Source organism: Anabas testudineus, chromosome 1, assembly GCF_900324465.2.
Source record: "Anabas testudineus chromosome 1, fAnaTes1.2, whole genome shotgun sequence".
Taxonomy (NCBI): Eukaryota; Metazoa; Chordata; class Actinopteri; order Anabantiformes; family Anabantidae; genus Anabas; species Anabas testudineus.
The window spans coordinates 9,029,725-9,046,163 of NC_046610.1; the positions used below are offsets into that span (position 1 = coordinate 9,029,725).

The window sequence follows — 16,439 nt, forward strand, 5'->3', positions numbered from 1 at the left end:
CATCCTAAACTTTGAGCGGTGCCATGACGCTGCATGACGACATAGCAGCCATCACTCGGCTCTCTCGTAGCTGTCAGCTCTATAGGCAGCTTTTCCATCCCTGATGGAGTTAAAGGAAAACCCTGGGCTTGTGGCCACATTGGCCTTCGTTTCACTTCTTTCTTTCTCTTCTCTCCATCTTTTCTTTTACTCTTTTTACCTGTCTGGAGGAAAACTATTAGTGGAAAGACTTACTAGAAGTGAGATTTTTCCCACTATGGGAGCATGGTTAAAATACAGGAGGTCTAGTAACAACTTGTTTAGAGGAAGTCCAGACAAAAATACTGGGTAGCATTTAAAATTGTAGTTCCAAATCCATCAAATAAAACTCCCTAAAATTATATTTGCTTTAAATTTTATAAAACATGGGGAGATGCGGCGGTGTGAGAAAGATGTGTTCCAACATATTATTGTATTTCTACCCAGTACATTAATACTGTATCATTGGATCCACACCAGGGTAAGGTCTTAACCCCTAGACTTAAGGCCCTAAGGCTCTAAACCACCCTATTAATCCAGGAGGGAGCACCCCTAAAAGTTATTGTTCCAGCACAGCAGGAAAGAAATCACACTTTTAAGTCAATTAATAACAGTTCTGGAGCTTTTAGTTGTATCATCAGGAGTTTGGACCTTCATACCCATCCAATTAATATCTTAGTGCAGATAGAGAATATTTTGTAAATTTAATTTCACAGCCAGTCAGCTGAATATATAAAAACATAAACTTTATCAACTAAAACCAAACTTTATTTATATAGCCCAGTATCACAAACCACAAATTTGCTGTAAGGGGTTTTACAATATACAGAATATGACAACCTCTGTCCTCAAACCATCAAGTCAGGAAGAAAAGCCTATGAAAGAAAAAGCTCAAAGTTTACAATAATGTTGAAATAATGAATTAATAATTTTAAATTGATCTACTTTGACAGAAACTGGATGGAGCATGTCCTTTGTTTACTTCTCATAAGTATCAAAATACGAAGTTCTTATTAGTAACTGCAAACTTTGTAGTGATGCCAACACTTAAAATAAAGCATTACCAAATATTACTGCCCAAATTACACTGTTAAACAAAAGAGACGAGGATTTCAGACGAGTCTTTCAGACATGCTATAAATTTTAATAGACATATTGATATTTCTGAGGAGAAACAAAGTTATCCCTACTTTTATTTACAATACATGAATAAAAAAAATGTCACATACAGTACAATGGTAAAAACAACATAGAGAACTTAAATAATTATTTTATTTGTGTAACTACTTAAATAATGAAAATGGTTATTCTATTCACACCACGCCGTCTCAGCAGCTACAATGCAACTTTCACATTAAGTGCTAAAAAAATTATAATTTTCCATTTTACAGCATGAATTCCATTTTGACTCATTTAGACCAAGTTGAGTTGTTTTATTTCAGCAAACACCAGCGAGATGGGAGACGAACAACAAACACATATTTTATGGACACTAAACTTTCATTAAACATGAAATTTGGAAAATTGCTTTTCAAAATAAAAGTTGGGGAGACAGCAAAATTAAAACTGTTTGTTCAAAACACAATGACAAGTGGTTGTGTCAAGATTCAATAGCAAAAGCTGAAATGTAGAGCAGGATACGTTCTTAAAGAATGTGAGCATGCATGTATACATGCTATCTGGCAGGTAAAGACACACGACACATTAATGTGGCTCCAGACAATTGCAGTCTGTGTTTTACTGTTGTTTAACTACATTTGTGAGTCAGCCGCTCATTAGAGCGTAATGTTCCATCTTGACATTTTCTTTTCAAACTTATCTCCATTAGACAGATCCTCAGGTTAATGTTAATTCTGCTCTCCACAGATAAGATCTGTCTCTGACTGTGAGCTACTTCCACAGTGACTTGGTGGCCCGATGGGATCTTTGATCATCTCACAACAGACACACATTTCTAACAGTGGTAATGAAACCACATGTGAGGGTAAAGAATTAGATGGACTCGGCCAACTGCTCTGAATTACTCTGTGCAGGCACTGACATGCTTTACTTTAACATGGGATATAAAAAAAGATAAATAGAAGGAAATGTGTCTTCATGTCTTTCTTAAAAGCTGCATATGTATAAGTACACAAACGTGAAATGGCATGAACTGAGTTCAAGTTTAGTGTAAAACTGCTTTCTATAAACACCATTTTCTCCCATATATTATTAAGCTTAAAAAAATAAACCCTCCTCTATGATAACAATAGTAATGCTATAGATTTTTTTTTGCAATGCTAAGTAGTACTTAGGTAAGCTCTATTGGAAATGTACATCACCATGCTACTGTATCTCTTCCCTTTGTGGTTTTGAGTTCAGGTTCAGTTTCAGTGTGTGACACAATGAAAGGAGTTTTGTTAAACCATACCTGTGCTAGTGTGGTGTGTCTGTGAACATAAAATCACTCACTGCGCTTTTAATAAACGTGTACGTTCATTTTGAATAATAAAGTGAATGAAACAAACAATGAATACAGTGCATGGGAACCAAAAACTCCATCCAGACTGTATGAAACTGGCTTTGACAGAAGTACAATGTCCTCCTTCCTATTCCTGTGTTAGATAACAGTCCTCTGTTGGAGATCCATTTTGTACATTGACAGCAAAAGAGTGTTGCAAAACTTACCAAAGGTATACACACTGTATACTGTGATAGCTTTTCATGACAATGTGCCCACAAACTAAATACAACATCATGAGTGAGAAAACACGGTCTATTATCAGGGCCTGTAGAATAGTTTAGCACAAAGCACTGTGGGCTCTTTGTGACCCACAAACTCTCAGCGTTGTGTAGTAGAAGCTGAGGTGCAAAGTGTCCGGGTAGTCTGTGTATTGTATGAAGATGTTTGGACCTTCATGCTGGCCACTCCTCGCAATTTTGAATCGTAAGAGAACATCTGAAAAATCGACTGTCTCTGCTGAAATGCCTCAAACTCCATTTTGGTTGGGGGTGGGTGTGGGGGTCTTAAGTAAGGCAACGGATAGCCCCTGAAAAGATCCAAAGTCTTGGGTAAAAATGGTCGGTTCCTGTGCAGTTCCTGTTCCTGTGGGTGTTTTTTGAACGAGAGGAAATGTCTCAGTGGAACTTCAATAACTTGGCCGTGCTTGTCAATCATCTTACTGCTGTCTGCAGGTCTCTGAAATGTGAACACGGCTTGGATGCCAGGCCTGGTGCTCAAGAGAAAGTAGCTTATAAGGGAAAAGAAGAGAAGAGTTTGGTGATGTGGATGAAAAGCAGTCTAACGGGGCTCCTGCATGTGTATTTGTGAGTATGTGTACATGCCTATGTGGGTGTGATGGAGATTAAGAGGCCATATCATGGACGCCTCATTACAGTCTGCTGGTGGTGGTAGGTAGATTTGTGTCAACTTGAGGATGACTGTTCGGAGCAGCCCCCTCTGCGTACCCCTATACGATATAGCTGGTCAGGTCCAGGAGATATGAGGTCATGTCAATGATGTGGTCCAGTATGCCGTCTTTCTCTTGGTCGTTGGGCATACCCCGCTCGCTTTTCTCACACTGCGCGCCGGAGTATCCGCTCTTACACAGGCACTTGCTGGGCTCCATACACACTCCTCCATTGCGGCAAGCTGGTTCACATTTGGCTACATTGCAGAGAGGGAAGAAGAGAAAACTTAGGGTGTCAAGTAAAGAAAAGATGCATCCAAAGCCCCAAAACATCAAATAGCCTTTGATGATTTATAAGGAAAATTTGCTGCAGCCCTACTGTGCATGTTGTGCATTACTAAACCTCATTTACACATCTGGAAATAAACAACACATGGACGCCTGTCCAGATGATACTACACAGAAAGCAGTAGATAAAAATCAAGCAAAAGGCACTCACCAACACGACAGAAGGGTCCCTCCCAGCCGGGGCTGCAGCAGCACTTGCCAGTAGGAGTGCAGTGTCCGTTCTTACAGTGTCTAGAACAAGCTGTCATGAGCAGTTCTGGAGGCTCCACCTGACGCTGGCATTCCTTAGGGGCATGAGGCCTGTAAAGGTAAAGACATACTTAACTTGGCTGTAATTCCTAAATGGTAAATGCCATATTTTTGTTTTGCTTTTGTTTTTTCACTTTGATGAAATCATGAAAACTCTGTCACTGTCCTTATACTTCCTGGTCTAATTGTAAACTGTATAGCAGAGCGACTTAACCCATGTTGAACTGTGGTGTTTTTATTATTTTGACTCGCGTTTTTGTTCAATTCTCCCTACTTGAGGCACAATACAAAGCATAAAGGGTTCCAGCAGATATAAACATAACTTGGAAAATGCAGACACACACAAATTCAACCATCTCCACACCATATGTGCAAAGTCTACACACCAAACAGACATACTGTGATCGTTCCATATTAAGACAAACATCCAGACACGCACATCAGCAAATGGGCTGAAACAGAAATATTTCATATCACGCTCTACGAATCTGGAAATAATACAGCGAGAGCATAATCAAGTTCAAATGTGAAGTGTCTCTCAGTGCTTGTTGCCCACACACCCGCACACACATTACACACATACAGTACGTACATACATAGTATAGTACAAATATATTTTTATATATATATATATATATATATATATTTGTCTGTTTGTAAAAGAGGTAAAAGAAAAATAGATAAACTGATGCTGGTATGAGAACTGAGGTCAGTTTGTGTGGCTGTATATACACTACAGCATACAGTATATATCTAATTCTTTGGAGTCCACGAGAGAAAAGGCTTCATCAATCACCATTAGAGAGCAAACGGTAAATTAGCAGCAGAAACCAAAACTATATATGAAAGTTGAGACTTGCATGCAGGGTGATCATTTTATATATTACAGCTAAAATCAACAATTTCCCATATTGCATCCACCGGGGTCGATGCTGGAGACTCCTGTCTAGTCTGACTTTCAGTGTGTATAATATACAGTATGTACATTAATCATATTTATTCTACCTTTTGTGCACATTTAAATGTTTAGTAAGCTACAGATTCCACATTTCAGTAGAAATCTATCAGTATCTATGATGTGTGGTGAGAACTGTATTTATTGGACTGTGTATTTCCTTCCTAGTTTGAAAAACGTGTTGCCATCGTTCTGACAGACACTTACTGATAGCAGCGGCAGTACTTTGACTCTGTGTGTGTGCTAAATTTGCTTTAAATTTAGAAGATGGATGTTGGAGGGGGGGGGTTGATTCCCATGCTCCCATCAGCAACCTACTCCAGACTCTATCCGAACTGGCTTTTGTTGTTGCAGGCTGCATGTAGTTAAAAAAGAACGACGAAGGGAAGCAAACAGAAAGAGAAGGAGAGAGAGAAAGAGTAGGAGTCTCTGGGGGATTTGGGGGGTCTGTAGCTAACACTGTTAATAGCAGGCAGGGGTCAGCAGCGCTACTAAACAGTCTGTACGACTGCCAGGGTGGCTGTGAAAACAGCACCTGCTGGTAGCGCCACTTGACAAAGGCAGCTGGGTCAACAGCCACTGTGGGAATTTATCAACTTTGGGAGGGGTGGTGTATGTGTGAGAGCGGGAGGAGAGAGACGGTGCTCACACATGAAGCTGTTACAAGGACACAGAGTAAGATGACATAAATGAGATAGTTACATAAGTTGATAATTGAGATGATAATAGGAGGGGAAAGAGAGTGAAGCGCACAAGTTGATGAGTAACTGCTCGGCTGCAAAGATAAGACAGAGCTGGGAAGATTGATGTCGGGTAAGACTGTCGCTCTGTGGCGAAGTTTGCCCTCCCTCCGTCCTTCATCAGCTAAACATTAACATTTCTGAACACTGACTGACTCCATTCAGGTCTTTATCATTAGAGCTGTGTGGATGCGATGCCTCAAATTTGTTCCTCATCTGTTTGATTATGTTTGTCAGTGTGTATGTGTGCGTGTGTGTTTAGCTTATTGGCTCACGGGGGCCTGTTTGACTGACATGAGGTATATGTGAGAAAAGGGCTGCGGAGTGGTGTACATTGTGCGCACTAACAATGGCTTAATCAAACAGCCCAGTGTGGTCTCTTTTGCTGTTTTGTCATCTGACTCCATTGTTTGGAGGCTTCTTTTGTAGCTTCATTCCTTGTTTTAATTGTGCAAGAAATTTACTGTGTATTGTAGAAACCAGGGCTATTCAGTGGGACTGGCAAGCTTTGTCAAGGAGAGGACCACAGCAGCGATGTAGGAAGATTTAGAAGGGATAGGAAAATAAAGAAAGGACTTTTTTCTGCAGCACGCTGGGAGCTGGAGTACCACACGCTCACACAGGCTGAAAAATGTGCAAGTTCCTGTGTACCAACCACCCACATATCTGTACACACACAACACAGAGAGGCACACATACAGATTAATGTATCCACAAACGAGCACCCGCAGTCTCCCCTGCACACCCGGTGATTTGTGACTTCCATGGCTAATGCAGTTCATAAAGGAGGTCCCAGAACCCTATTTGAAGTTCACTATGTCTTCTTAAGGTCTCTGCTCACTGTAATTCAATCAGCGTAGCCTGCAGCTGACAAAACCTGAACATGCGAAAGGTCCTTAAAATTACAACTCCCCGTCTTCTCGGTAACAAACAGACAAATTGTATTTTACCCCAGAATTCAGCAGGAGGTCTGGCTCTATAGCCCAGACATGAAGGGCAACATGTGCCCTTGATATGATACTGTATGTTAAACATGTTACCGTGCTGCACGGCGTCCACGGTGCATTGTATACACACAGTGAGACTGCAACAAATCTGATTTGTGCTGTATAAAAAAGATCTCTTTGTTTGTCAGTATGTTTCTTTCCTCAAAAACGAAAAGCTCTTTCTGGCATTATTTGTTCCTGGCATAAATACAATGCCCTCATTGTATAAATAACTGTTATTAAATGCAGACTTAATGGGACTGAAAACCAGCCAAACAAGCTCATGAATACCTCACTATATACTATATAGCAGTGTGAGGGTTACTGCTTTGCTCAATTACTTTATGTTTAAGGCTCATATAGGAAGCAACACTGTTTAAACTCAAAAGAGGAACAGCAACGATGATATACATAAAACCTTGAATTTTACATTTTACTTCATACAAACAACAGATTATTTAGATATTTTACTCTTCCAATAATGCTGAAGATGCTGAATTGCCATAAATCAAACCTACGTATACTATAGAGACAATATTATTGTAGATACAGTATTTCTTGCCGCTGCTATACCTCATACAAGTCCTGTCTCTCTCTTACATACACATACTAGTACACCCTCATACCACACACTCGCAGCATGGTTTAAAATGCATGGTGGCCTATTTATTATTGGAGGGGCACTCCAACTGACAAACAAATACCTAGAAATGAAGTCATCTGGCCAGGACATGTTTACACAAACACTGCTGAGGGATTTTATGGCTGATGTTTCCCTGTAAGCCTTTACCACTCTCCCTAACAATTCCTCTTTTCTCCCTCTATGTTCCCAAACACACAGTTGATCAAAACACAGCGCTAGATGCTATACTGGACCACAAAAACCACCATACTCTAAAACAAAAGCGTTTCTGAGACAGCTTTACGCTCCAGATGTCCCTGCATTATGGAAGAGAAAAGAGGGGAGGACCACCAGACTTGATAACGCACTGAGGTCAGACACGTTAGCTACCCTATTTACTCCCCTGTCACTCCCTCTCCACCCTCCCTGTAACAAGATCCTAATAACGAAGCCAAAATGTATTAGGAGTTAGGACTCCAACACCACAAGATCTGCACAGACTAAACAAGTTCAGTTGATGGTGGAAAGAATTGTTCTTTGAGAGAAATACGTCCAGCAGCCATGCCAGAAAACATAAATACAAAGCGAGCCACCAGGGCCCCATTGAAACATCTGTGGTATAATTAATTGCATGGGTGGCACTGTCGTCACCCAGGAATGATCAGCTGTGGATATGTTTCTATTGTGATTCGGAGGCATGCACATTCACTCCCTCTGCGTCTGCTTCTCTTACTTTATCTGGCTCTCTTAATCAAATCTGACCTAGCCTAAAGAAATATTATTAGTTTGGGACTTTTCCAGTTTCAGTAAATGTGAACACATCCCACTTATTGACCTGAGGAGACAAACGTAACCCTGCAGGATCTTGATCGCTCCACTTCCACGAAAAGTTCTGATAAGAAGATAGGCAGAAATATGGGAAGTTCAGCTTGAAACCTCAGAGGCTATTGGCTTGAATTACAAGGTCTGCTTATGTTTGCAGTGATTTCTTTACTTCCAGGGTGATATATCAGACAGGAAAGTTTATATATCCATCCAGTGTAGGATGAATTCATGCCCTGTCTGCATATTTTCTGGTCTTGAGTGACAAATGTTTTTCACATGTACTTGGCTTTGCAGAAACAGTTTATAGATCCATCACTATCTGAATGATGTCTAATACTGGGATGCATATGGTAAGTATTATGACACAGTGACACACACACACTTGAATTATGAAGCTGCACTCACATGTGCTCCCCAAACATTCCAGTTGTTTAACATCAACTAATTAAGCATTAGACTGCACAGACACCATTTAAAGAAAAACGGATGTGTGTGCGCACGCGCGCATGCTGCAGCATTGTTTGGATATCCATCTAACGACAAATAAAATGTGCACTACGTTACATGTGCGTGAATGGAATAAGTGGAGGTCGAGTTGTTGACAACAGGTGCCGCTGTGTTTTTAATAGTGTGTGCGGAATAAACCCTGCTGTCAAACGCGCTGCTGAAAATAATCAGCATGCAACAGTTTTAAATGTGAAATGTGTCTAATCCTGTATGATATACTGTATTTGGGATTATTTGAGCCTCTACAGCACCAACAAAACAAAGCCAGCATGAAATTAGGGATTGTGGACGAACGCACAGCATCAAGAATTTGCTGAAGACCCATCTACATTCCACTAAACCCTGCAAACCTATGATGACTGGTATGACACACTCCAACCAACCCCCATGATAGAGAAACCACACTTCTTGGTTGTACCTTTTGGGGTCCACCAGTTTGTAGAGTTTCCCACTGTGTGACTGTGCCATGCTTTTGCTGCTTGCCAATATGTAGACTTCACCTGAAGAAGAAAAGTCACAAGGAAATGATAATTCAGCAAGTGTAATAACACATGTCCATACAATTCACATGCAAAACTGACAAAAGGACAGCACACAGTATGCAACAAGATGGGGAGTGTAGCTGAAGCTTTAGCAATGTTGCACTTGCCACAGGACTTAAAGACTGAGTGAAACGGGACAATTGGATACTCATGACTGGGAACCAGGCGGATAATTTAATGAGGAACAAGCCCGCAAGAAAATTCCATAAAGGGACAAATTGTAAACATGTGTCCGTGGAGCCCATACTTTGGGACACACACACACGCCCCTTCCATGATTCTTGCACCGCTTGCAAATAATGATCAAATGCAGGAATCTTTAAATACCTCGTCAGACCTGGCAAGAACTGTGATCAAACCTTTTTGATGGCTGTGTGAGTGATCCAAATCATGTGTTCATTTTAATCAGAAACACCAGAGCTGACAGTTAATAATTCTGTGTGTTTGCTGAGGTCCAACTGGTAAAATGTTCTGTATCATATTAGTTCACTCACCTCAGCTCACCCGATTTTATCTTTTCTTTCAGTTCCCAGGTAAAGGGTAATACATCTTTATACCTCTGCAAACATTGTCTTGCAGGTGGTCCAAAAGTGGAAATAGTTTTCCTAAAGTAATTAATATTTCTTTTTGACTAGATTTTGGAATTCGTCCAGATGTTTTAATTGTTTACAGGTAGGTAGATTAAGTAGTTTTTTTATCATTGTCCTACTAACCTAGTTCATCCTCTCCAAAACCCAAGATATGTCCCACAAGCATCGAGCCACAGGAGCTAGCTGAGCCCAGACACAGAGGTTTTTCCAGCCACTGCTCATCACTCGCTGATGTTGACAACGTAGACTTCTGGAGGATCCGCAGGTTACTGAGGCAAAGAAAAGACCAGTTAGCAGCCATTACTTTGTGTCTCATGGCGACTGTTAGATGATGATGTATAGTGTGTTCTCCATGACATGGCACATGTCTTACATTTACAAATCGCTGTACAACTCAAACATGTAATGCACCTAATTTAAACTTCTATTGGCCAAGTTACAGCTGAAACAAGTATAAGTTTTACTTCACGTAACATGTTTCACTGACCCATCTTCATTGTTCTGCTGATGTTCCACATGGTGTTATTTAAAACTTTGGCTTTGAGTTTGAAAACATACATCACGCAGGAGCCTTCAGCCAGCCACTGCAATATGTCCCCAAATTGTAGTGAGTCACAGAATTAACCGATCACATATTGTTTTAAATGCAGCGCCAACTCCTGATAGTGTACTTTCCCCTTGCTATTGACTTCCTTTGTTTACTCAAGTGTCAGTGTTTGACATCAGCGAAGTAGGATGAATTACAAACCAAAGAAAAGTGTGAACAGCACAGGGAAGAATGTCTAACTTCCATTCAGACTCAATAGGCCTTGCCATAGTGGTGACAGTAACATAAAACTTGTTTCCCCCATGTGGATGAAACTCTGTGTTTACTTTGGCACAACCTGAGGCGAAAGACACAATTTTGTGTGTGAGAAGAAAAGGAAGAGTCATGTTGATCTCAGTAAGAATAAAGATGTTTCTGATAACTCGTAGTTCAAATGAATTTGAACGCCAGCAGAACGAAACCACTACAATGTGTTCAAAACAAAGGAGGGTCCAGCTTTCTGACATCCAGTGTGCAAGGAGCGTCAAGATTTCACAACATACACAAACTTGGTGCTCGGCTGTGTTGTTTATGAATACTGTTTCAGTCCTTTTTCTTACTTACCCATTTCTATCTCCGAACACATAACTGCCATACAGCCTTCTTGACTGGCAGCCCCTGTAGATGAAACCTCCCACAGGTGGTGCCCCTCCCGTGGACTGCAGGTCATAGACAGAGGGCTCATTTTCTGGAGCGACAAGGAGGTGAAGATCTGGTTTAGTTACGTAGTATCCTACTCAGTGTACACATCACCAGCAGACAAAGTTTTATCACAGATGCAACATACAGTATTACATCACATTGAGACAATGCATTGATCACAATGCTCATCAACCTGTATTCTCCAGGACTGTAATCTACTTATGTGCTTTCTAAAACTTTGCTTGCAAAAAGAGTTATTTGTGTTGGAAAAAAAAACAGCATAAATCATGTTTACTTCATTTTGTCAGTAGTACTTTAGACATAATGCTTTTGTGGTTCCTATTAGAGACACTTGAAAATAGATGGGAGAGTGAACTTGATTTAAATGCAGTGAAGAATGACTTCTTTAATAGCAGCCAAATTAGATTTTAATGTGTCTTTATCAAAACTGAAAGAGAATGTATTAATCTTTTATCTTTTATTATATGTGATGCTTAATTTATCATCCAAAACTTGGTGTACTCAACAGTAATAACTTCAGAATTTGGTTAACCACCTAAATCAGGCATCCAGCCAGAGATGAGGTGCTCTGCATTCTAAACTAGTTGAATGAATGTTTTTACCAAACCAACAACTGTGGCAAACATAACAGAGCCCAGTGAAACTAGGAAGGAACGGCAGTAATTATTTAAATTTCTGAAATGAAGCATGGTGAGTACTGTCAAGTTGCTGGTGTTATTGATTATTTTATTAATGTGAGAAGAACTATGGTCCTCTCAGTTGTGTTTTCAGCAATGCTTAACCATCATCTAGACATTTATTGTTGTCGACAGCTTTAAATCTTACTTGTGGAGACAATCTCACATTCCCTTGGCAAATCTACACTCCACAAGGGGGAATCGCTTCTACATTTAACCTTCACTGTCTCTGCACTCAACCTGTTTTCTGGACATGTTGCAAAAGCACCACGTTCTTACAAAATGAGATTTGTAAGAAGAGTTGGCGATTTATGTAGAAAAGATATGAGAGTTGATGCAAGAGGTTAATGGATTTTCATTGCTTTCTGAAGACGTAATGCCATCAAACACAAAAAACTTAAGCTCCAGTATATTAATATTGCAAAATAATGAACTCTTTCCAAACCTAAAAAAAAGGGTATGAACATTTTTGGACATCTCATGGAAACTTTAACTGACCGTAGTCTTTCCCCTTAGTAATCTCCAGTATTCGTCCTGCTGATGCGTTTTTGCCACTAGCATCTGTACAGAGGATTAGGAGACTTCCATTGTCTGTCTGAAGTCGATCCACTGCACACCTACAATACAGAAAACAAAGAACGGACTCAGCAGAAGCAGAATGTATGTTAAGCAACCACAAGGTGTAACCTGGCATAAGAACAATGTGAGTTTTTGAAACTCCTCCAAAGGCAAATGCCTCCAAAATCAATAGTAATAAAACATATTAGGACAGTTTTAAGACAACTGCAATTAAAATTACACAAACCCCTGAATCTGTCATATTAGCAGTGGTTTCCCATCAAGAAAAGGTAAGGTAAGGCAAGATAGCGCTTTATTGATCCCCCAAGGGGGAAATTCAGGTACCACAGCAGTATGGGAAAAAAAAATCTCATAGCAAATCAAAAACACAATAACAGAATAAATCTAGAGTACAGCACATAAATACAGAATACAACAATAACTGTAGTAATAGAAATAATGAAACAATGAAGCGTGTTACAACATAAGAGGCAACTCCAATACCAAACTGACAGTGCCCTAAGCTCTGCAATCAGGCAAATCAGTCTGCAATTATCCGAGTCACTTGAGGTTGCTGTGAGCAACAGAGGCCGAAGTCTGATCACAGCAGAAACAAAGGACCTGCGGCATCCACACCACACACTGTGGGTGGAACAGCCTTGTTTGTCTGTCCACCCTCACTAGCTGGAAACCACCCAGGTAAGCCAGGACCGAGTTCATTCAGCCATGTCCCACGCTGGTCCTTGATTGGATTATATATTTTTTTCATTGTTCTCAGCATTTCCCTCCAACTCTGCACCTCTACTTCCTCAGTTCCTAATGGATTTCAGGTCTCCTGGTGGATATCTGGTCTCTCTCTCTCCTGGGAGCATGCCTGCATTTTGCAGAGCCAATAGCTAACAGCAGATTAGTTGTTGCTGTAAACAATGCCATAGTAACTTGTGTCTCTTGATAAGTTAAGAAATCTGATCTGATACAACATGGAGCCGAAAGATCCCAGGAAGTCCACATACTCTCATTTCTCACTCATGAGTTGGAAGAAGACCGCCAACAGAAACAGGTGCCATCCCAGAACTCTAGTATTAAATGTTTGACTCACCTGCCTGGGTCATGTAATCCATGGGCAAAGATTTCAGGTGGCTGGTTGGTGCTGTTGAAGTATGGGTTATCTCGTGGAATGGAATAGGGCGACGAACAACTGTCAGTGTCCACATCTACCCTTAGGGCGGACCCCGTGAAATCACTGCATTCAAACACACAAAACAAAAAACATGTTCACGATGGTAGAAGCCAGCAAAGGATTCTTAGGGAACTCAAAAAGCTCTCAATCATTTATCCACCTGGTCTTAACTTATTATCTCACCTGAGTCCATCCATTTCCTCCATGTCGTCCAGGGTGATCATGCCATCTCCCAGGATGATGTGCAACAGACCATCAGGGCCGAAGAGCAGCTGGCCTCCGAGGTGCTTCCTGTGCAACTCTGCCACTTCCATCAACACTCGGACTGTCCTGGTGTCCACCTGGTTTGGGTTTTTCCTGAGTAAAACGTAATAATAGTGATGTTTGGTTTCTGTCATGCCATGGTGCATAAATGATGCTACACGTTAAAGTCATTAACATCTATCAGGAGTGTAGGCTACATGTCTATATTCCATATAGTCTTATAAATAATCAAACACCACAGTGTAAGATGATGTGGTTAAGAGGCGATTGATGCTGCTGAAAAAATGCAATTTACTTTAATTTTAATGTATTGAAATCTGCAGTGTAAGAAATTATTTTATAAATGAGCGCACCAGTTGTCTATTATTACTTTTTACAGTAACCATGTTGCTGGGTAAAATGATCCTAAGGTATGAATATGAAACGCTGACATGACATACCAACCATAATCCGACATTAAATGAGTTGAAATAGCTTGTTGTCTGGCGACATTTCGTCTAGATCTAATGCATTGCCTCATTAAGTCAAAGACAGTGGGTGGAACGCTGAAGATGTAACACAGGCTTCAAAATGTTGCACAATTTCTAGTGCAAAGTGAGGATTTGGCTTCACAGTATCAGCAACAAATATTTCATGATGTGCTATTTAGGGTAGTCCTGCAATTTATAAAAAAGTAGCTTGCCAAAGAAAAAATAAATACTACCATCAAATACTTTAACTGTTGATTCTCTATTGCAGCCTCAAATTAAGGACTATACGTCGCAGTCACAGTGACTGCATGGCAACACTAGAATTATGATTTGATCATTAAGTCAAACATACAACTGTGATTATGCAAATTAAAATGCAACACTCAAACAAGTTCGTGAGGAGGGATTGTTTTCTTAATCACAGGCTATTGCGAAGGGAGTGTGAGGTATCTATACAGCAGGAGGCAAAATAGTGCCGTCATCATGATGAGAGTTGCACCCTTGCACGTGCAAACCACTGTGATTTTGATTATTTTGTCAAAAGTGAAAAACAATGTTGTGAATTGTCAATGATATCGATCTTCCAGGATTCTCACGACGTTTAGTTTTTGTCCGTTTTTTATCCTTATTGCTCTCGAAACACTTATTCAAAAGTGTGATGGAAAAAAAAGTATTAAAAAGCAGACTGGGTGAATTTATGCAAACCTTAATGACTGTAAATTACTACAGACCATGGAAAATAGTACACTTTTAATGTCCAGTCTATAATAGTCCATAATGATTGAAGGATAAGTCAGTTTAATGTGGACTGTGAGGCAGTAGCGACCCGCATTTAAGGTAGATTTGGCACACACTTCTCCCATTACCTCGAAACGGTGTATTCAACCACACGGAGAATGTGGTCATGTGGTCCAATGGCCCAGCGCTCTTGGTTGGTGGTGTAGGAGACGTAGAGCTTGCCATTCTTCTTGTAATTGGGGTGGAATGCCAGGCTTAGCAGGCCCCTTTCATCTCCACCCTGCAGTCAGATGAGAAACACAAAAGATCCAGGAGTTAATTATGTCCCTCCTCGGCTTCTGCTTGGCTGCATTGGAATCACCCCCCTCAGCCATCTTCATCATCACCAAAACCACTACATACAACCCTTGCACACCAATCACCCCCATTCCCTTTAATTCATCAACCTCTCTAATCTCCTTTTTTTATTATTTATCCATCACATTCCCTTTCACACCCCTGCTATTCTTTATTTTTCTACCCTGAGCTGTTTCTCTTCACACCTTCACCAGCCTCTTTGAATATACCATTACCAACCATTATAGAGCATTTGACTCTGAGTAGAGGTGCACCTCCTCTACAAACCCCCATCTTTGCCTAGTCTTCTCTGCAGCCTGGTTATGTGCGCTTGTCCTCAGGGTCGGGGGGCCCCTGTGACGCCCAGGCCCTCCCGGTGGCCCCCATTGTGCAGTGATTTGTGTGTGTAATCTTTGGGGGATATCCGTGAATGCTACGCTGAGTGGCTGAAAGAATTTATTAGCTCACTCACAGTTCATAGAGAGCACAAAAGTGCAGAGTGCTTCAGTCCATGCTTTTTGCTCCCCGTCCCCTCACTCAAAATCCATGCAAAATTCAAGGCTTGAGGGAAAGGACGAGGGGAGGAGGGAAGGAGGGAGGAGAGAGCACAATAAAAGAGGGAAAAAAGAAAACCTAAACAAGGAAGGAGCTGCCAACTCCCACTGTCTTGGCAACATGTTTAGAAAACATCTAAATTGCTTGTGTAATATGTAAACCTTTGTCTCACCCCGGAGGCAGCTACATCAGTTGTCACTACCCTGGTGGTCCTCCCATCATAGTTAGCTGTAATAATCAGCTATAGCATTTCATTCCCTAGGCAAGGCAAGCTAGGTCGGCCCTTTTTTTTTTAAATGTTGTACTCTCCCTCACTATTTCTTCTTGACAAAGAAATGAGCAGAATGCCGGGTTTAGGTAGAGTGTTTATGAAGTGGTCCCTGTGGCACTGTGCTTCCAAAACATTACTATGATGCTGTCTCATCCCTCAGGTATTCCCTCTCAAAATAGTAAAACAAAATGAGTTCAGAAAAAAAGCCTCTGGGTATGTATAGGCTATGTCACAGCCACATTATAAACAGGGGTACGGGTGGACAGCCATATGTTAAGCCCATAGCAGTGACACAGGCCACGAGCAAAACAAAAGAGATGACTCTTCGTAAAGGAATGTACTTGAAGTAACCGTGACCACATGATGAGCC

General features: G+C 40.8%; 1 protein-coding gene across 1 annotated transcript in view; it reads right to left on the reverse strand.

Annotated features, from left to right (window-relative positions):
• Positions 1 to 764: 764 nt before the first annotated feature.
• hhip (hedgehog interacting protein) overlaps positions 765 to 16,439 on the reverse strand; it is a 28,978-nt gene continuing 13,303 nt past the window's right edge. The window contains exons 5-13 of the mRNA XM_026360341.2: positions 15,036 to 15,187; positions 13,619 to 13,792; positions 13,355 to 13,498; positions 12,196 to 12,314; positions 10,922 to 11,045; positions 9,895 to 10,040; positions 9,058 to 9,139; positions 3,907 to 4,055; positions 765 to 3,664 (exon numbers count right to left, since the gene is read on the reverse strand). Coding sequence (XP_026216126.1) covers positions 3,468 to 3,664; positions 3,907 to 4,055; positions 9,058 to 9,139; positions 9,895 to 10,040; positions 10,922 to 11,045; positions 12,196 to 12,314; positions 13,355 to 13,498; positions 13,619 to 13,792; positions 15,036 to 15,187 — 1,287 coding nt within the window. The 3' untranslated portion in view covers positions 765 to 3,467. The remainder of the gene's footprint in view (positions 3,665 to 3,906; positions 4,056 to 9,057; positions 9,140 to 9,894; positions 10,041 to 10,921; positions 11,046 to 12,195; positions 12,315 to 13,354; positions 13,499 to 13,618; positions 13,793 to 15,035; positions 15,188 to 16,439) is intronic.